Below are 23412 nucleotides of genomic sequence, written 5' to 3' on the forward strand. Positions count from 1 at the left end.
AAAACACATCAAATGAAATGTAATGGGAATTCTGGGAATGTCAATTCACGGTTATTTACTTTATCTTTTTCACTTCCAAAAACGGTATACTACCATAAAAATTACATGTAATGTCCAATAGAGTTTTTCACCGTATATAGTAGGGGAACTTACCGTTAATCGTTTAACAGGTTTTTACTTTAGCATTTGTAAAGTCATTTTTGGAATGACATGACAGCAAATAAATAATAACTTCATTTTTGAGTGAACTATCCCTTTAAAGCAGACCAAATAAAAACACAGACAAACTGCTGAACAACCATCTATCATTAAGAAATGCTATATTAGATCAAAAGAGCACACATACCTTGAGTTAAAATGAGTCAAAAATGATAACTGTTGATTATTCTCTTGAAACTGTAATTAAGATTATTATTTACAATTATCGTAATTTATATTGAGTGTTTATTCCATATGTTTATTCCATATTTCTAAATGAAAATAAGCAAGCTGAAAACACTCAAACTGAAAAACGTTTTTTGCTTGTTGACATCTATACAGTATATCCAGCGTTATCAGTAAAATTAAATGGTACACTGTATGTTACTATTATTCACCTCTTAAAGAATGTATGTTTCATGGCATACTTCACTTAAAGTAGTAGTCATGTATATGACAACCTCTGAGTTTCAGCTCAAATCATCTGTCAAAAAGATGCATTCTGCACTCTGGCCAGCTGCTAATGACAGAGTGAGGTCACCCAAGTCTGTTGTTTAGATGATTACAGAGCCTGGACGTGCAAACATAGCATATGAATTCATCATCATGTTTTTAAATAAACTACATGCATGAATCATGATAGCTTCAGGTCTGATTCTCTCTGGAGATCAGGATCAATGAGGTATGTAAATGCAGTCATATTAGATCTCATGGAACTAAAACATGCAAGGACTGAAAGTACTGGCAAGTTAAAAATACAACAAAGTGAGGAATATTCAGGAAATGTCAATGAAGATCACAATTCCCTGAAGAAGAAAGCAGAGTTTTTATGCAGTTTCTGACAGCGTGCTTCCTTGTAAGTTTCAGACGTTTTCAGGTAAGAAAACACATCTCTGGAATTTGTTGGTTTGACACACTGTCTAAAACTCTAAAGCAGATGTGGTCTCATTTTTGTTCAATAGGAGACAACAGACTTTGGGCCTCTAGTGTTCCTTTACTGTGGTGTTTCTTTCCTCTCCGTCATGTAGCTGATAATGAAACGTGTCTGACCCATTTCTGTCGTGATCTGTTTTTTGTGAGCTTCCCTTTTTGATAAGAACAAAGTTTGTAATGCTGTGGGACTCGAGACAACAATCGTCCCACATGAAAATCAATGGAAAAAGGAGAAAATATGTCAGCATAACTCAACCAAATCTATCTTGGCACAAATGTAAAATCCAAATGTGCTTTCCTAGATTCTGATGACGGTCCCAATCGCAACGGCAGACTGGAAAAGTTGCACTGCATTCCAGAGGATTCAGATAGATGACACTTCATCTGGCTTGGCTGCGTAAAAAGCTTATTGTACGCTGCAATGCCATTATCTTCTTTGTAGCCTTTAAAACCTTCACAATTCTACTGCAATGATGTCCTTCCAGATAACATATATCACATGTGGACAACTGCTGTGCATGTCTCAACACCTCCATCCTGTCTAACTGCATTTACAGTGCCACCAGAGGAAAAACAAGATGAAAATGTTTTAGGAGAAGTTGTTTGTTTTCTTTAGAATTTTTGAAGTTGCAACGAAACTTGACAGTAACGGATTCGGAAAAGAAAAAATGTGGGTGTTGCACTTTTGCTACTAGTTTGTAGTCGGGGTTTAATGATTGTAAAAGTTTGACATGCATCACCAGAGACAAGTTTGTTGATTTACCGGAAGATCCATTTATGACATTTTTATTCAAGAATAAACAGTCAAATAAGTTAAAAAAAGAAATAAATGCATGGATTAATTGTTTACAACAAGATTAATAGAACAATATTTAGAAAATAAATTAGGTAAATTTTTCAAATTTCATGCCTGTTTACCCAAAAATGAAAATCCCATCTTCAATGACTCTCCGTCATGTCATTCCAGAAGACCAGACTGAAAAATATGTGTGGAGGAACAAACTGAAATAAAGCCTGACATATAATATTTGATTTGTGACACACAGCTGATATATTTTTAGTAAATAACAAATTCAATTTTGGCTATTGTTTGACTTCAGAAGACATATAGTCCATGTTTGAGTCTCTAATTGTGCTTTTTCATAATTTTAGTTCATAATTTATTATAAAGAAGGAAAAAAAAAAGCGAAAATATGAATCAAAATTTCACACTTTGTGTTCCACAGAAGAATGTCAAAGAGGGTTTGGAACAACATGAGGGTTAATAATAACAGTTTGAACTGATGAACTGCCTCTTTAATAAAAGAGAAGGAGTGTCTTAAGTCTGCAGCTCTAAACGTGATTTATATACATGATGTCATGATGTAAGTTCAGTCCGTGTCATTACTTACTTTTGCTAGACCATTCAACTCAAGCTTTGCCAACCCACACATGCTGGATCATGAGTACAGGGCAACATAAACATTACATTACCACACAATAAAGGGATATAACAAGACACTGTAATGGCGCTCATCAGCCTCATATCAATCAAAAGCCATAAACTCCTTTCATTTAGGCCACTGATCAAACATTCAGCCAACTACCATCTGTCTCTCAGATCCCGAATGATGGATGAATACCACAACGCAAAATGCAGGGGAAGAAAAAAAGATATCAGTGGAGGCATCGAAGGAAAGAAGGAACATGGATGCAGATGAATGGTTAAAAAACGCAGTCAGCTCTGTTTCTCAGCAGGTGTGTGCCATGCACTGATAGAGTGCTTTCAGACGATAGCCAACATCAGTGTCCCACTGAAGCAGACACAAGTTCATTATTACACTCGAGATAATCAACTGAAGTGAAAAAAGAGATAAAACCCAGCCGTTCTGAAGACCTGTCATGCAAATTCAGCAGAGTCTGATAAAGACCGAACAAGAAGAAAAACAAGCCATGATCTAAGAAATTTAAGCTGCTGTAAAAGCTAATGGGTCTCAGAAAAACCCAGCAACGGGTCTGCATTGCCTCTCTCAGACTAAACCACAGCTGCAATAGGGAAATCCATCTATTTCAGCCAAGCACAATTTAAGCAGAACAGCGACCAACACGGGCTGGCTGAAATGTCTCAAAGTCCTCGAAGCCCGCAATCTCTCTGAGCTACATGGAGTGATTTGTTGTCACAAAGTGGAGGACATCCCATTTCTTGTATTGGATTTAGATACTTTTCCACCATATTTGCTATGACCAAAATGACTCAAACAGAAATACCATTGAGGGTTAGGTGCAAGATATTTTGTCACATTATGACATTGGATTACAGGGGGCATGAGAGGAATACAAAGGACTCTGATCATGGTCATCATCAGGACAGGGGTAAAAACCCTCTAAATGTATGGCTCCATGACAGGATAATGTTTTTAATCTTTAAGCAGATGCACTTAGGAGTTCCTGCCAAACAGGGTGAATTCCATCAATCTGGTGGAGAGGAGAAAGGAGAAAATTCTTCTACCACTTCACACCCACAGTCAAGCGTTTGTCATGATTTGTGTAATGAAATTGAAAGATGAGATATGGCAATGCAACAAATAGATGGTGACCACATAAAAGAGAAGAAGAGTCAGGAGCAAGTTTATAAAAACTGATTTCTGTTTTATGGACATCTGATATCAATGATTATTATGCAATGATTGAAACTATTATTACATAAGCATTACTATCCAGATGCTGAAAGACGTTTCAACTCCACTTTTTCAGATTATTTTTATGTGTGTGTAGGGTCTGATGAAGATGGCTCAGGCTCCAAGCAAAGACTCTGTGTCCAAGCTGAGATCTATATAACGCTTCAAAACCCTTTTGAAATAGAAACTTTTCAAGGACGACTGTTCAGTGCAAAACACACATTAAAAACAATCTAAAATCAGAAATTTCTGACTCAGCACATACTCAAAACCAAAACTCTGACATTTCTTTAAATACTATTTTAAAAGTATCTGTCCAACTGCTTCTACATTAGTGGTTCTTGGCTGGTTTTGCTTAAGGATCTGTGACTTTATAAAGTGGTGACCAACACAAGAAACTGTCAAAGCATCATGTGATTGACTTGAAGGGAACAACATGTGAATGAACAGGCACATTAACAACAAGCTCTAGAAAAATAGAATTAAGATTAGGCTCGGTGCCTCAAAAAATTACTGCAAGAAACAGACGTCACAATAAGCTAACGATATTGAAAAAACAATTAGATTAACAAACAACAAATCTTATTCAAAAAGCTTATTTGTGAAGACATGAGGAAGACGTTGTGCTGTATCATTTGATTAATAAAATCACATTATTAGGTCATACAGTGGCCCTAAAATTATTTGGACACATGCATTATATAACCAAACCACAAACCATAAAAAAATTATGCTATAGACCTTTTCTGAGAACTAACTTTTCTGAGTTTTAAATGACTAACCAATTAGTCTTATGGAGATTTTAACAGATGTACAAATTTCTCCTCAAGTTCACACTGGTATCCTAGACGACATATTATTTTAAATATAAAACTTAACAAGTGTCTTTTTGTGATATTTGTCTGGAAATCATTCCCTAGATATTTTGTTATTTATTGTAGTCATTTATACATTTTTAAGTGGTTTAAGTGTCCAAATACTTTTAGCAGTCACTGTATAAAAACTTAACTTCAAAGTGTTTTTTGGACCACAGTAGAGCATGAAAGTTTGACATAATGTGAATTTCATGAAGTGTGTTGCTATGTCAACAAAAAAATCCCACAAATATCAAATATATTCATGTCATTCATGAACAAAGCCTGAATCAACTCTGGCTTAAACATTGAAAACCACTCTCATTATGCATGACCCCAAAGTTTGCTACTTCCACAATAATCATTTAAATACTGTGTGTAATTTTTTTCCATCCTGCTTCATCCGGGGTAACTGAAACAAGGTCTTTTCGAAGAATCCAAGAACCAATGCTGGCCAGAAAATTAAGGAAATCGTGTTCTCGCTGAGCTGATTAGCTAATGATGTGGTTTAGAAAAGAGTTCAATATGAGATCAACTTCTAGGGAAAAACACGGAAATAGAATCATTACAGAGTCTAAACAGATTGAATAATACAATATGAGCTAAACTCTTGAAATTATGCACCATACATCCTCATGAAATGCCAAAAGAGCAAACGAGGTAACATAGACAAGGGTGAGGACATTCATCTAGCTTTTAACAAGAGGTTCAAATGTCCAACCACAGACATTTACACTTCTATTTTCACCAGCCCCAAGGTATTGGAATCAGCTATGCTTTTTAGTGTCTGAAATATTTCTAAAGGTCAAAAAGACAAACTATTGAGCATATTCACTTAAAACTTACACTGAAGCGAAAAATCCTATGAATGATTACTAGGGATGCGGCGATTCGATACTGCCATTCTTTGCCAGATCAGGTATCGGTCAGACAGGATCGTTCCAACACCAATATTGTGTGTACTATTCTGTGTTATTGTAAAGCCCTTTTAGTCGGCTGGCATCAGGATTAGATGGGTTCTGAAAAAATGGTTATCGGTGCATCCCTAATGATTACCGAGGAATCCTGATTTGAGCATCCACTGCTGATGTCATATTTTATGCTTCTAAATCCAATTCCTGATATAACTTAAAACAACTTATGGGTATTTTATCTTGCCACCACAAGCAGCTCTGCATTTGAATGCTCTCAGATGGAGAGACAGATGTCAGGACAACACAGAGCTTCTCATTTCTATGTGTGCAGTTTTGCTTGCGTATTATGGAAGTGTGTGTGTTGTAGTTTGAATACACAGGTTTTTACAGTAGTTTACTATACTGGTAGCACTGAAATATAGAGATTTGATTTAGGAACTTCACGTTTTTTATGGTTATCTGTTATCAAACGCACAAACCTCAATTAAACAAGGTCAGTCTCTTGTTAAACACCTTCAGGAGCCCATAAAAGCAAAGATTTACACTATCATTTAACAATTTAAGATCAGTAAGATTTTTTATAGGTGTTTTTGAAAGAAATATTTTATGCTTAGTAATGCAGTAATACTTTAAAATTGTTTTACAATTTTTATGTTAATATATCTTAAAATGTAATGTATTTCTGTGATGCAAATCTGAGTATTCAGCATCATTACTCCAGTCTTCAGTGTCACATGACCCTTCAGAAATCATTCTAATATGCTGATTTGGTGATTAAGAAACATTTATTTCCAATGTTGAAAACAGTAGTGCTGCTCACAATTTTCGTGGAAACTGATACTATTTTTTTCAGGATGCTTTGATGACTAAAAAGCATTTATTTGAAATCAAAATGCTTTGTAACATTATAAATGTCCTTAAAGTGGTGGTTGAGCAGCTTTTTTCGAAGGCTTGATTGTGTTTATAGGGCACAGTGTAATGTGATCATGCTTTGTTTTTTAAAAAACACATTATTTTCACATATTTTACCATCATTCTACACCGCTGTTTCGTTCTCGTTAAAACGGTCTGTTGAGTTCCTGGTTCTATGAAGCCCCTCCCTCAGAAACACCAATCGATTAGCAGGCTCAGTGCGTCTGTGATTCACTAACCGCCTAGTGCACGTTGTCTGGAAATGTCTTACCATTACGGGTAGTTGCATTTTCCCGGGGGGTTTGTGATGTCACAAACTCGGGAAGAAGCTTGTTGTAGTCCCTACCAGCCTTTTTTGTAGTCCTTGAACATTGATTTCTTTAAAAGAAAATATCTTCATTTGCATTGAACTTTGAGTGTCATGTCACAGTAACATTACACACTAACTAAAGTAAAAAAAAAAAGTGAAATCATAATCAACCATCCCTTTAAAAATGTACTGACCTCAAACTTTTGAACAGTAGTGTATACAAGATAATGAAACAGGGAACCACATATCCTCACTCAGATTATCAGAGACAGATGGTCATTCACCTCTAAACCAGTTAGGTTTTGGTTCGTTCGTTTGGGACAGGGACAAGAGTCAAACAACCCAAACATGACCTGTTGCTTAAAACAGAGCTTAGTTACCACAAAACCTGTTCCAATTGGTTGCACAAATCTATTATTCCCTTTGGGGGCTCAAAGGAATTCAGGGATGCACTCATCGCCAAATCCGACAACGACAGTGTCCTCAAAAACAGCACATCTTTTAAAGCAGTGCAAAAATAGTTCATAAAGAACATCAACAGAGAAGAAAAGTGTTTGGATTATTCCACAGAATATGCCATGTACAACCCCTTTACTGAAGTCTCAGGATGCAGAATTGCAGTAATACATTTTGTGGAGGGAATATTCAGTGCAATAAGTTGACCGAAGCACTTTTTGTTCATTCATAAATTCGAGCCTGTGTCAAGAGGGTTTCACAAAGCAGTTTAAAACACGGAGGATATAGAGTATCTGACTTTGTGTAGTGCTGCTGTGGAGCTTATGTGACTCAGAGATAGATTTATAGTGTCTATTTACACAGCGCTTCCTTCACAGATAGAGCACTTCCATTCACAAAGCAGCATCTGCAGTAGCTGATGGTCTACTTTTGATTTCATCCACTATGAGTTCAGATAAGACCACTAGGCTTACATGAAGATAATACCAGCAACTTATAATACTGAAAAAATAACAAATGAGATTATGACACACATAACAGCTGTAGTAGACTGCCATTTTAAGAGTAAACCAAAACGGAACTGTTTATTTTTTTATTATAATTATTGCCAATAAAGAGCAATTCAGGATTTAGTAAGTGAAAGACTGATATTGGAAGAGACTAAGTCAGATTTAATGGGTTAAAGCAGAGGTTTCTGCAACAAACATCAAAGGACATGCTGTCAGACCAGGTTTTCACAGATATTTGTCAAAATAAGAAGCATGAAAAACATGTTGAATTTTGTGGAAACTGACATTTACCCCTAAAATATCATTAGCAATTATTATCTGATAACTGTCAGCCCATGCAACAAAAACTGTATTACTGAAAATAATCTGAAAGATTTGGATTACTTACTCCTCAGAAAGCCGTAAATATTAAGTCAAGCTCTTAAAAAACTTGTCTATATCTCTTCCCTAAAACATAATATATCGAACATTAAAGAAGCTATATAAAGGCATAATACAGCAATAACTTGACAATTCGTGTTTTGTACCTAAAACGTTCACTTGCCCCCCTTCATCAACATCATCATTCATGCAGTAAGGTCCGTTTCCGACAGCTGGCACGCGCTGCTTGGGCTCCCGTGAGTTCAATAATAATTGCAATCATCCGTATACAGTCCATGAGCGACTTTACTGTATGTTCATGAAAATGTCTGTAACAGCTCCAGCGACTCGTCCCTTTCATGTGGTCTACTCAAGCGCTTGATTAAAGTCCATGGCTGCTCTTTTCCACAGGACAGCCTGCCGTAGATACGGACATTGTCCGTGGCTCTGAGATTGTCAAACAAAAATACGGCTCAGGTCGCCGCTCGCAAACTTCGCCTGCGCGCCTGGGATCCATTACATCACACACCATCCAGCGCGTCTGTTGTACCTCAGCTCAGCGGTTGAGAGATTATTCGGATCGTCCCGCCCCTGCTTCAAACTCCCAACTGAAGACACACTCACAGTCAATCTCGGATACATGACACACTAAGAAATACACAGTGGCGGTGTTTCAAATCCTAGTCAACTGCCTTCTTAGACAGCATTTGGATGGCGCTATGATTAGGGACGGTTCCGATTCATGCTAACTCTACGCTAATTTCAGTTTCTGCTCAATTAAAAATTATTTTAGTAGAACACATTTGAGGTAGAACTATTTTAAGTGCTTAGGCTACAGTTAACGCTAAATGATGAGATTCATTCATTTCTATAAATTACCACTGATTACAAAAAAACAAAAATCTAGTCATATGAACAACCCACAAGTAGCCTATGATTCAATATTGATTGCATTCTCATTAACATAAAGTTCGAAACGCAGTTATAATCATATCGGAGACGGAAATAACGCTCGGTTCACTCGTTTGTAACTGCACAAAAGTTCATCGCTTCTTTTAATGATTCGTAAGTGTTTGTAATTGACAAAAAGAACCAGCTCAAGAGTTTTTTCGTTAAGGAATAGGACTGATTGATCTCAGTAGCAGGAAACATTAGACTATTTAGTAGCACAGTGCTGCGTGCTGCTAGATGCACGTGCGGGAACTTAAAGAAACTTAATGAAAATCATTCGGTTCCGTTTCCGTAATGATGAGCAGACTCAAGGTCTTGAGACATAGGCCTAGTTTCCAGTTTCATGGAAAGTCCCTATGCAGCGCTTGACCTTCTAACAAACAATATTCTGTGAGTTTTAAAAGTGTATCAGGTGGAAACCACTTTACTGTGACTTCATCTACTTCTATGTTATAATGTAAAGTGATTATTTCCATCACAAACATTAGAGCCAAGCAGGGGTACAGAGCTTGTTCAAAATATTTTCTACTTCGCCATCTATCTCCACACACATGTACTGCACAATGAGAAGCCTATACCTCATAATATGAGTAATCATTCACTAAAAACCTAGTTATGGAGACAGATTAGTCTCATATATAATTCACGCCAAAAACATGATTCACACATGCGTAAACAATTTCACATGCATGAAACGCCAGGGCTTCTATGGGCTTCTCTCTTGACGTCTCCCCGATTGCCTGCGAGCTTCTGAATGCACTCTCAGTGGCTTATGATATGATTGGTTGAATGGTAAGCTCGCATCTGATTGGCTAAAGAGTACGACAGACCCAAGTGGCAAGAGAGCTCTGCCAGGAAAGTCTCAAAAACACACACACAAATCCGAGTGGATTCGTAGTAAATGACGATTTGTACATTCAGACACTCGTACATTTTAAACATTCAAAGGGTTTTTATGCACAGTTGTATATCTACAAATTGTGTTTTGCATTTGTGAAATGTATTTTATGAATATATATTTTTGTTTTGCGCATGTGAATTGCTTTTTGTGAATATTTTTTTTTTTTCACGCACGTGAATGTTTTTTTGTGTGTACGTGAATTAGGTTTCATGCATGTGAAATTGTTTACGCATGTGTGAATCGTGTTTTTTGCGTGAATTATATTTGAGACTAATCTGTCTCCATACCTAGTCACTTAAAACATGTTTGCAAGGTTAAGATGTTCTGAACATGTTAAATAGGATAAATGTTTCTGAGATTTAGGGCTGCATTTTGACTTTTGCAAATATTAGATATAGTACAGCATCATCTCACTTAGTCTTTGGAATGCTGTATAGTTTACTAATATGGAAAGTATTAAACAAACAATTTAGGTTTCGTGTAACTGTCATATAATAATTTATAAATGAGGAAATGACTGTAAACAGCTTTTTTCTGGTTTGGTGACAGATTTGACAAGACCTGAAGGAGTTACAGTCATTCTGAAGGTGGTGAGCATTTACCTTGATCCTGAAGATACTTTATGATTAAGTCACTAGTTTTATATGTTTTAATCATCCATTCAAGACAGATTTGGAAAACCAACCTCACTTTGCTGTCCTCCCTCTTGAAAGGATATTTATATTCCAACAAAAAAGATGGAAAAAACACTTAATTTAAAGCTGAAGGGAAAGGTGTCTCCACCATGTTATGAAAATATCAAATAAACAAAAAATACCATAAATCGTAATGGTCTGCACCTGAGTGTGTGCTGGCAGAAGCCTGTTTTCATTATGAAAGACATTCGGTCGCGGTCAGCAGTCTGGCACTCATTCTTTACATAACTCTGAGGGGTTTGTGGGGAAACGTCCCAAAGACAGCAGCATCATTCACAGCACTCTATAGCCCTTCACAATATTCAGAGACTTGAACATACAATCCATTGTATCTTTGCTGTTGTATTTATTTAGCAAATGCAGAAAAATTATCATATAAAAACCAGATGTCAAAAACCTAGTTGCTGTATAGCGCTCAATTTATTTTACACATTAAAAAACAAATGAGTTTTCTTTCCAGGAGACAATAAAAAGTAACAGTAAAATACAAAACTAGTGCTGGAATATGGCTGAAATCAATACTTTTCTAGTAAACTGTTTAGCACTACAGAGACCTGCAATAAAGGACAGTACAGCTACATACTTATATAAATAACAGCAGACCTTAGGGCACAGTTTAGTGCAAGTAACAGGATTCTCATCTGGAATAACTAGAAAGTTTTGTTCTACTGCCCTCTAATGGAAAAATCCACAACCATACAGTTATAACTGTACAGTCTTTTCCCACCACACATAAAATCTCTGCAGGGTGCCCTGAGAAATCACACCTAGACTCAGTAAACAGCAATAAAAGAGTCAGGGGAGCAGTCTATTATTTAAACCAATCTGAATACTAAACAGTCATAAACACTAAGTAATAAACTTGAAATTAAAAAGGGTTTCAAATCAAATTAAACCTTGAAAGTATTTGAAGAAAAGAAACCTTGTGTTGTAGTATCTTAAATAGGACATGTGTGACTTTCTTACACTTGCACTTACCTTCAATTCAATTTTGTGATTCCACAGACTGAGCTAAGATTTTAAAAAACGTAAAGACGCACTTGGTCCTGTGATGTCACAAATCAACCTTGCTCAATCAACCAACACTTTCCACAGAAAAGCCACAATGGGCATGACTGAAAAATCACAGAGGCAGACATGGTGGAATGTAATTTGTGGGGCTTCAAACTGGTATGCTCCACAAACCAGAAAGCATTACCTGAATATCCGGATTGCACAGAGGAGGCTCACCACGACTGAGGTGAGACCCTTGAGCAAGGCACTGAACCCCTAACTGTTCCCCCGGTACCGCAACATTATGGCTGTCCACTGCTCTGTGTGTGTGTGTTCACTACTGTGTGTTTACACTTGAATGGGTAGAACACAAATTCCAAGTATGGGTCACCATACTACTTGGCCACATGTCACGTCACTTCACTTTAATCCTCAGGCCCATCTGTGACCACAGAAATCTGGGGGTTCCATGAGACTCAGTGTTATTCTCATGGCACAGGGTTTATGCACAGTGGATGAATGATTTGGACATTACTTTTTCCAGTGAAGCAAGTGCATTTGGGAATTTAAGACAACCTTTATTGTGAAGTTATGACTATATTCTGTTTATAACATTAGGCTGACTTACTGAAAAAGTATGATATCTGAGCATAGCGCTGGGCGGTAAGACAGTATATATCGTTACCATGGAATAAGGTTTCGGTCGTTAGAGATTTTGCTGTATCGTGTATTACGCAGTATGCAAATATATCTGTGTAACATAGTACTACTTAAAAGTTATATAAATAACGATAAGGAAACATATAAGGAAACATGCATGAATGAGAAAATAAAGAGTGGGACGCACCTGATAGTTATTAAGCGCAATAAACAGTGAAAAAGAGCTCAATCTGCAGCTCTCTCAGACCGCATGTGATCGCAAAAACACAACTCTTTTGTGCTTGAATGGTCAAATTCGCACACAATTATGTTAAAATGGCCGTCGTCTGGAGTATTCACATAAATACAGAGATGTGTATCAGTATATTGGATCCGTGCAGTTGATCTTAAAGGGACAGCACCCTTATTTACCTGCTGCTGTCTGTCATTATTATTAATTTTAATCACTCACTGCACTTGACTGAATCACTTTTGGATCTTTAGTAAGAATCAGTTCATGTTTGATTGATACAGTGAAGACTATGCAGTGTTTTATTTAAACACTATATTCAATTTCTGTAATATTTCTTACTACATGTTAAATAAACCTACTGTAGCTAAATAAATTAAAAGTTCATATTTATTTGTTCTATTGTGTTTGTAATTTGCTTCTTTTTTTCTCATTTTTAATAACAAAAATAAAATAAAAAATAGCTATATCGAGCAATTCCATCTTCCATCTCAAGATTTGTTTAACAATTGTACACTGTACATTTTTTAATATAAGAATAATATAAAAATACTACAGTTGAAAATTTGAAATGGTTAAACATTGTCAAATTGATGTTTTTGGAAGTACAAACTATGAATTACCATATGAATTTATGGTGAGAAACAGTAACAGGACATTCCCAGAAGTCCCTGCATGACACATTACATATGATTATATATTATTTAAACCTTTTGTTTCTTCATATTTTTTATCAGTAATGTTTTTATGTGTTACATCTTATGTTTAGTTAATGTTTGTTGCATTATTTTAGTGTAATTTGTGTTCCCATGATGGTGTTTAGTATTTGTGTGAATGACCTTGTGTGCACCTTCTATGTATAAGTATAAGTATTTCTTCAGCTTGTGGAAAAGCTGTTTGTGATGCGTTTCAACCTCAATGAACTCTGATTCATCATGTGGCTTTCTTTCGTGCCACCAATTTTATTCTGGTGGTTCTCAGTACATAGAAAGTGGTAAAAAGCAGATCTTGTTTCAAGTAGATTGGTATATTAAAATTATATCACTTAATAAAACACACAGTAATATGTTGTTAAATATAGAGGCATCTCATAATACAGCAAACACTGTCACTGTTTTTTTTTTTTTTTTTTTACTGCAACCACGGCTGCCAGTTTTGATGTCATTTGGTTCATCCAAATGTCTGACTAAATTCTTATCCTTGGCATTTTAAAGAGTTCTAATGAATATTTTATTCACACCTTCACAATCTTGGAAGTCCTCCAGTTATAATTAAGAAACAACCAAGAACAAAACATTTGATCGGATGATTACAAGATATTTTCAATCAAGGAACATTCTTGTACAGTGTGATTTAACTGGACCACAGTGCCTGATTTGAGAAGCTCATATCCATTACAGTGGGAACATGGCACCAATCTCTTCACTAAAAAACAAAAGAGCCAAAGCTTTCATTTGCTTATGAGAAAAGTGCAAACTCAGACATAGTTAATGCCAGGGAAAAGATGGCAGTATTTCTCTCATTCATCCAAGCGGCAAGTTAACCAACCACAAAGAACTGGCCTGCCAATTCAGGACTCTGAGAATCAATTCAATGCAAACTTTATACTGACAGGATATAATCTTTATACTGACAGCAACTAGGCAGACTTATAAACTGAAATGTGTAATGTTTTATTGTGGTTTTGATAGGACAGATTGAGAGTCTAATATAGGTAATCAGTTTGTAAAGGGAAAATGTACAGTTCATAATTCACTCTGTGCGGCCCTTTATTTCTTCACACCTCTTCTCCAGACTCCAGGCTTCTGGATCCCAAAATCTCTGGAAAAATCCTTTAAATTAATTTAAACAGCTAATATTAAAATGGATCAGTTGATTCTAGCTCTCAAGATGAACAGTTATTTTTTCTGTTGCACTGAATCCAAGTAAAGTGTATCATTCTTAAGCTTGTTTTCTCCAATACTCTCTCATTGACCACGTTGAGAACACTTTGCATGGGCCGGTTGGAGCTGTGCCACTGAGCTATTTTCCATGCTCCCCACAGACAGATGCTGGGCAAGGCTGTTAAAAAATAGGGAAAAAAATACAGCTGGATCAAAATTACAAGAAGACACATTAAACCGACAAGGCTTTTTGTGTTGAGCTGCATTTGGGCCCAGATATTTAGCAATTTAATAATTAACATGAAAAATCAAGTTTCCATCATGTGTCTCCTTTTTTGTGTTTGAAAGCTTCGGTCCATTGCTTTTTGAACTGTGTCCAACCCTTGTCTCTCCACTCACACCAGACCTTCTACTGCAACAGTTCTCAGTGTTTGCACTCTTACAGATTCAGGCCTTATATCTGCGAGAGAAAACAAGAGTAATGCAGTAATGAGCAAACATAACCCTATGGCAGACTCTTAAACTGATATTTAACTAAAGGTTTGTGTGAGGAGAGGAAGGAAACAACTAATAAAAGGCTAGACCTCTAGAAAATTAGTCTTTGGTGCCTTCAGTAAAGACTGGATAGCAATCTGAAGCAGACTTGACTAGCATGAATTCTGGTTGATGCTTGATGCTGAAGCTTAGTGGGTACAAATCAGAATCACACTACCATTCAGTAAGGTTTTTGTTGTCATTGTTGAAAGAAATCAGTACTTTTTTCAGCAAGGATGCATTAATGACATTTATAATGTGACAAAAGATTTCTAATAAATGATTTTCTTTAGAACTTTCTATTCAAAGAATCTTGAAAAAATGTATCACAATTTCCACAAAAATATTAAGCAGTACAACTTTTTTAACATGGATAATAATAAGAAATGTTTCTTGAACAGCAAATCGGTATATTAGAATGATTTCTGAAGAATCATGTGACACTAAAGACTGGAGTAATGACTGCTGAAAATTCAAACGGAAAGCAATTATTTTAAATTGTAATAATATTTCAGTTTTACTGTAATATTACTGTTGTATTGTATGTTTAATCAAATGAATGCAGCCTTGGTGAGACGTCAAAAACATTAATAAATTGTACCGACCACAAACTTTTGAACGCTAGTATATGTTTGTAGCCATACAATGTGTTTTAGCAGGGAATATATTATCATATTAGATATATTATAAAATAATTGATTGCGTAAGTTATGTAGAGAGATTTTTTTTTTTTTTTTACATCTTTACATCAGTTGTACTTCCTACAAGCATATATTTTTTTTAAAAATGTTGTCTGAGCAAGTAGTGCTTCAAAATATGTTCTTTTACATTTCACTAATGAATGAAAGGCTTATGGGTTTGAAAAAACATAAGTAAGTAAATGATGACAGAGTTTAATTTTTTGGGCAAACTATCCCTTAAAGTCTGAAAATAAATATTCTTCTGGAATATTACTTTGATTTAAGTAGTCACCTCACCACCCAGTATTGTCACAAATCTCACAAAGCAGAGAGTTAAGTTAACTCTCTGCCTGCAAGCAGACAAGCAGTTACATTTTAAAACCTGTGCCTGGAAATTAAGCCAAAAATAAGGCATTTTGTCCACATAAAGGATTTTGTAGTTATTAATGAGTTTTCAGGTTTTTAGTCATTATTATGTAGTATAGTCATAGTTAGATATAATAGCAAAAGGAAAATCTACTAATAAAGAACCACAAGCATTCATTTGTTTTGCAGGTCTTACATGTAGTAAGCAGCTTATGCCAACAGGAAACAGACTGAGCTCTCGTATCAGAATAACAAGAAGAAATTCAGCCGTTTTTTCTCTCCCAGAGATGTCATGACATCAGCAGCTTTTCTTCAGCTTGAGAAAATGATATGTCTGTGAAAACAACTTTCTTGGTCAACAACACGTGCCACTCCCAGGAACCTCCTCCCTTTCTGTATCCTGCCGTCCATAAGTAGGGAATCAGTTATCCCAAAGCAGATTCTGTATGAACATTGCAAAACTTCCTATCATTTATCAGTTACACAATACAATTCCTAATTATAGAGCTCAAGTTACAGTGATGGATTCAACTCTTACAGACCACAACATTCACAGGACATTCAAAGGAAGTAGTCTTCATATTGGGTATACTGTATATAGGACTGTATAGGACACGATACACAATGACTTCTTTAATACTCTAGAAATCTGAAAAATATGCATATACATGCATATTTGTATCTGTCTGGTCAATGGTACCAGTGGCTGATTTTTAGAATAACCAAAGCTGTACAAGATTCAATCAGGGTTGCACAGAAAACATAATTTAGCTGCAATTTTATTATATTCTCATTCTGAATCAAAATGTTTGCAAACTTAATTAGAAATCTGGAATAACAAAATTAGCATCTAAAATAGTTTTTTTCAGAGAGCTAGAGTGTACTGGTAAAGTACTGGTAATGGGATACATTAGGGCCTTTCACACCGCAGGAACCTTTCCATAGTACCAGAACTAATTGTGGAACTACCCACTTTTTGGCGTTTTTCGCACCGCCGGAACTGGGTACGATTTTAGTACCGGACTGCCTTTTTCGAGAACCAAATTAACCTGCACAACTGGTACTACCCGTGACGTAAGTATACAATGATTTGCCAGACACGTACGAAAACGCCCTCACCCGCCATGATTTAAAAAGCAGTGTAAACATATTGTAAATATTGTGTCAACTTATTTCGCAAATATGGAGAACAGCGATAGATGGACGGACGCTGAAGTGCAGGCACTGGTAGCAAATGTAGCACTGCCAGTTGTCGTTGGAGATTCTTAGTCCTCCTTTCCGTTCTTTCAATCGATTTACGAATACATCGACATTCCATGTCCATTATTGTGAAACCCACGGGACACAACAAAAACACAGCTCCGAACATGGCGTCCTTCATCCTCGTGTTGTTAATGTTGGTCTTCTTTGTTTTCGTTGTTGAACGGCGCGCACAAATGACTCGTAGTTGATCAGCTTACATCATTTCCTAGTAGTACACAACTAAAGCGAAAGGCCCTATTGTCCAAGGTTCTGATTGCCAAGAAAGTAAAAAAAAATAAAAATAGCATTGCATGGCAGCATGGTGACCTTCAGAGTGCAGGTCCATCGTATGTTTTGGTTAGACGCAGACATTTGGCAGTCTCAGTGAAAGCTGAGCGTGTCAGCCAGTCCAGATGGAGGCCAAATACGGACAGACATGAGACTGTCCACACCACTGACACATGCAGCCGTCTGTCAGAGCTGTCATCATGAGGAAACAAACAAGGAAAGACCCACTGGCCCCGATCCAAGTACCATGCTCTGGGGCAATCCAGTCAACCCCGGGACACATGCTGACATGCTGTACATGGAAACAGGAACACTAACACACAGGAGACTCTGTTCTTGCTGACCAGCTGTGAGTCACCATCATACTCAAACAAAAAGCTGCCACCCAGTCAGATGAGGAGCTGTTCAGAAAAGGATTTTATCAAATCACATTAATGTGAAATCCTACTGATCGAACTTGTTGAATGTAGATATATTTTTACTCATTTTTACTCATGACATCCTCCACAGATTTGGCAATACAAAAAGCTGTCACTGTCACCATGTATTCCAAGCAAGTTCAGTCACAAGTTCAGTCATCTGTGGTTAATTTCAGTTACCACCAAAATAATTTTGGCTTTACATATTTACAAATTGAGGGAAATGCATATACTGTAGATATAGGGAATGCCATACTGTTAATACATGTTAAGTTTAAAATAACTTGGAGAGCGATTTTATTATGTCCAAGCACACTTACATCAAATGATGAAAGAGGGATGCTTTCAGTGCACAGTGCATTTATAAAACAGAGAGACTCATCGACAAGAAAAACTATTTAAATCAATAGCATATATTGTAAATCAGAGAAATTCAGAAAAAGCTCTATGCTTTCTTATTTAATGAACCAAACAAATTCATAAAAAAACAGAATATATCATATAGCTCAAGCTATTATATGGTAACTGTAAACTAATCCACACATCTTACCTGGCTCCGGTGACATCGACCCCAACCATCAGCTGTCCGTTCAGTGACAGAAGCTCATCTCGCAGTTTAATATCTCCACAACGGGCTGCTGGGCTGTTCTTTTTCACTTCAGTCACCCAAATGCACCCGACGTCCAAGACAGGGCCTTTATCGCCCTTCCTGCGCCTCCTCCTGACCCCTTTCTTCTTCCCCTCGGGGTCTCCGAAAATCGGAATGTTTCCAAAGCTGAGCCCGAACTCCGGTCCATCTTCCTCAGACTTGCTCAGGCAGACCGCCTTCAGCTCAGCATCGATTTCCTCTCTGAATTGGCTGCTACTGTACAAAGGACTCTCATCTTCAGCAAAGTTTAATTGGATGTATTCAACAAGCTTGCGGATGGCAGCCTGGCAAACACCACCTGTGCTAGTCCGAGGCTCATTGCCCTCATCTCTGTCCTTTTGTCGTGCCCAGAGCCAGTTCTCCAGCAGAGGTAGATGGCTCAGGGCATTTTCTTGGGTGATAGGCATCCTAGCTGCTGCTGCTGGGCCTGCCTGGGCCGCCCCTGCATGTTGAGTCAAGGCTCTCCAGTGGTGGCTGTAATCAAGCGCGTTAAAATGACTTCATGTTCCTCTCGAAATGACACAATGACCTCACAGACTTCAGATCCAGAGAGCTGCCGTCCATCGATAATACACTCAGACCACAGAGGTCCATGATGTCATCCGCAGTAACAAAAGGAAAGAGCAGAGATTTAGGAAGTAGGGCACGTTTATGCTTTGAGGGGTAACAAGAGAACGTGTGCCATTAGCGTGTCGTCTTGATGTGTGCCAAATCTGATTTCCAATACCATTATAGAGGAAAATTGCAGATTGCTGGGAGTCGAGATCTATCCTGACTCACAGGCGCCACAGACATCCACCTAATCAGAAAGAAAATAAATAGAAATGCCATTACAAAGCAAGTCAGCAGGCATGAACTCATGTTAAAGCGCTGCAGTCATGGCTCATTTGCTACTCAGCCACAGTACAGACAGGAACAGAAACTGGCGTAAGTATGACAACAAAGAAAGCTTCCTATATACCAGCTATTTTATTTGACTGACAGAATTCATTAACTGGAAAAGTTTCCAATAATAATCTTATGGGCCTTTTACAGATGTGTTATTTGGCTGTTTATACAGACTATGGGCCCTATCATACACCCGGCGCTATGCGGCGCAAGTGTTTTTGCTAGTTTCAGCCTGACGCAGTTCTCATTTTCCCGTCCTGTGCCGCGTTGTTTAAATAGCAAATGCATTTGCACCCATTTGTGCACCCATGGGCGTGCTGGTCTAAAAAAGAGATGTGTTCAAGTGCATTGTTTGTGCATTGCTATTTTGAGGAACTGAAAATTGACTGCGCCATAGACCAACTCAAACCTGGTCTAAAGTCTGGTGCAATACTTTTTCTTTGTTATTTAAAGAGCACGTTAAAAATATATGCGCCTATAGGCGGATACACAACGTGCATACACTTTGCTTATTACACACACAGGGACGCGCAGCACTCCACAAACATTTTTACAAATGTAAAATTACATTCCGCCATGGCGCAAGCGCTTTTAATGGGGATGGGAGATGAGACTTTGATTTGTTTATTGAACGTTACACCCAAAAAAATATCCATTACTCATTAAGAGAATAGGGACAACCATTTACACAATGAGCCTGGGCGCGCCGACTGTTTTCCCGTCATTAAACTAGCAAAAGTGGATTCGGACATGCCCTGAGTGCACCTGCGCCGTGCGCTTATAGACCATGCGCTTAGATCGTTAAAATAGGGCCCATTAAGTTGAGGCAGGATCAGTGCAGTTGAGATTATTCAACACACTGTGAGCAGACAAAAAGGAAAATCAAACTTCCTTTCAGTACTTATTCACCTTAACCTTGTGGAATGTAACCTGCTGACAATAACCGTTGAAGCTGCCAGCCAGATGGTGTAGCTCAAACTTTTGGACTTGCAGACCACATTTCTGGCATATTTAAGTACATGCTGTAGACAAAGACCACAATCAAATTGCTACTCTGGGGTTTTGCTCAAAATAACATGATTTTGGCCTGTGTGAGCATCACACAAACTACTAGGGCTCCCATATGAGATCAAAAATCTTTCAGTGAGATAATGGAGCATTTACGTTTAACAATATATCAACTTTACATTACTAAGAAAAAAACTAGATTAAACTGTGAGAAGATTACTTAGCACAACTATATAAACAAGAGGGGGATGTACAACCAACTAACAGCTGAAGTCATAAGGACCAGGCTAGAAGAGTAAAATGACAGCTAGTAGGACAGAAGCCACCACCCCTTTCAAGAGTTTAACCTCAATAACTCATATGCAGTTTATAAATGGCAATTCTAAAACATGTCTATCAACAACTAGGCATGCAATATGCAATCATGTCATTGATAATATGAGTAATGAAAGCAAAATTACAATATAGCATATGAAAACATGCTTACAGTGAAGCTTTGTCTTTCCACAGGAATGTGACACACTCATTTGTCTGTTAAGAGATGTCCTTACATACTCTACAACTGTTTCCTACAATTTACTAGATTACTTTCAAATGAAAAATGAAAAAAAATTGCTCCTTAAAACATATTTATTAGCATCCTATCAGCACCTACCTTTTCACATTTTTTTTAATTTTATTCCTTACTCCATTTAAGCACATAGACGCTATGCCTCTCATCGTGGTGTACTGTCACAGGGACACAGAAGGTCTGCAGACCCCAGACTCGCCCTCTGAAAAGACCCACATGTAATAGGATTAGTCTCACCCCTCCCTTGTGGCACTTAAAAACACAATGACCTCCCATTTTCTCTTTGGTTGAGTCGCTGAATGGCCAGTTCAAGTGTTTATATTTCTGCCAGCAGGTCATTCATGATTATTGATGTTTTTGTTCCTCGCATAAGAACAACTTCTTTAACAAAGCAAATGCAGATATATAAAACATTAGCACACGCTAGCACAAATGAGATGTTTGCAGAAAAGCTTTAAGGATTGGTTAAGGCAAAAATGAAAATGATGTCATTATATTCTGTAAAAACTGTAATATTGTGGAATAATTCTACAATTTAATCTTAACAGCAACTATTTTCTATTTGAATATATTTTACAGTGTCATTTATTCCTGTGATGGCAAAGCTGAATTTCAGCAGCCATTATGCCAGCCTTCAGTGTCACATGATCCTTCAGAAATCATTCTAATATGCTGATTTGGTGCCCAAAGAAACGTATCTTATTATTACCAATGCCGAAAACATTGAAACTATTAGGTTTTTTTTAGGATTCTTTGATGGACAGAAAGATCAAAAGAAAACCGTTTATTTGAAAAATTTGAAATAATTTGTGATATAAACGTCTTTACTGTCAGTTTTGTTCATTTTAATGCATCCTTGCTGACCCCAAATTTTAAGGCTGAGGAAAAGTTCATTACTGGATGATTATGGCTGTAAAACCATGAATTCCACATTGCTAGAATAAAACATCCTTTCACATTAAAACAACAAAAGACTTAATATCATCAAAATCAGGCCTTACATCCTGTCATTCATAGGTTTTAAAAGTAACAATAAAAAAGTCTCAAGATGTCATATATGTCTAATAATGAATGTTAAAATCTGTGCTTGGGTCTCTTAGATTAATTAAAACAGTAACTTTGTTTCGATTAGACTAGAACAAAACACTTCTCCAGCTCAGCCCAACAATGACAAAGGAAGCTGAACTGCCTGAGCTCAGAGCTCTGTAAATACATCCAAAATAAAAAGAAAGAAATGAGAGAATATTTCAAAGAGGAACACCATTCCAATGCTGAACTCCAGAGTTCAACAGAATTTGTCACTCTGTTAGGATGGTCTCTTAACTCGTCTTTGTTTTATCCATTAGGATCACATTATTAAGCTCTCTCGTCATTTAATATAAGTGTTTATTCAACTTTCCTCCACTTTGCATACGGAGACTTGACATACAAATCAAGAATGCTCACACTGTGAAGGGATTCATGAAAAAGAGAAATACCTTGAAAAAGCTGAATGCTTGAACGCTGCGGTCGGAGAACACTGACTGACGTATAATAAAGTTGGATATGGAAACATGAATTAACTTGAGTTTTCTAAAGAAGGGCCATACTGCCACTAGTCTCAGTCTCAGACATCACGCCCACGGACCGTTGGCTAAATGTCTGATGCATATGGAACACAAAAGTGGAAACACTCCAGGAGTGTCGAAGTCGTCATCGGATTGGTTGAATTCTACAGGATTTCCGGGAGACGTGTGTGTCGCGTTCTTTAACGTTCTGTCCGGAAACAAAGATGCTGGGGAAGTCATGGCCTAGTGGTTAGAGAGTTTGACTCCTAACCCTAAGGTTGTGGGTTCGAGTCTCGGGCCGGCAATACCACGACTGAGGTGCCCTTGAGCAAGGCACCGAACCCCCAACTGCTCCCCGGGCGCCGCAGCATAAACGGCTGCCCACTGCTCCGGGTGTGTGTTCATGGTGTGTGTGTGTTCATGGTGTGTGTGTGTTCACTGCTGTGTGTGTGCACTTTGGATGGGTTAAATGCAGATCACGATTTCTGAGTATGGGTCACCATACTTGGCTGTATGTCACGTCACTTTCACTTTTTTAATGCCAAAACTCCTCACGAAAGAAGAAAGCCGTAGTGTTTACAACTGTGACGATAAGCGCTTACCAGGATCAACTAAACACTGGAGTTTCAGAAGTATGTGAAATATCTATAGTTCGCGGCATAGAATATTTCAAATATGTCTGAGAGTTTTACACACCGGTCTGTTATTGTGGCAACATTTCCACGCCTCGAAACGTGATGCTGAACGAAACAAACTGTGATTGGTTGTTTGACATGTCGGTGAAACGGCCTCATGGGCGGGTCTT

General features: G+C 37.4%; 1 protein-coding gene across 4 annotated transcripts in view; it reads right to left on the reverse strand.

The window, feature by feature from the left end:
* Nucleotides 1-23412, reverse strand: part of LOC109046994 (PDZ domain-containing protein 2-like) — a 72397-nt gene that overhangs the window by 39403 nt on the left and 9582 nt on the right. Inside the window, exons 2-3 of one of the 4 annotated variants that reach the window (XM_042756597.1) lie at nucleotides 21145-21262; nucleotides 18495-19392 (exon numbers count right to left, since the gene is read on the reverse strand). In XM_042756597.1, the coding sequence (XP_042612531.1) occupies nucleotides 18495-19000 (506 nt within the window). In that variant the 5' untranslated portion in view covers nucleotides 19001-19392; nucleotides 21145-21262. Of the gene's footprint in view, nucleotides 1-8270; nucleotides 9056-18494; nucleotides 19393-20976; nucleotides 21113-21144; nucleotides 21263-23412 lie in introns of those variants that run through there. The other 3 variants (XM_042756598.1, XM_042756596.1, XM_042756599.1) reach the window with 3 other exon arrangements.

Source organism: Cyprinus carpio, chromosome A5 (genome assembly GCF_018340385.1).
Source record: "Cyprinus carpio isolate SPL01 chromosome A5, ASM1834038v1, whole genome shotgun sequence".
NCBI lineage: Eukaryota > Metazoa > Chordata > Actinopteri > Cypriniformes > Cyprinidae > Cyprinus > Cyprinus carpio.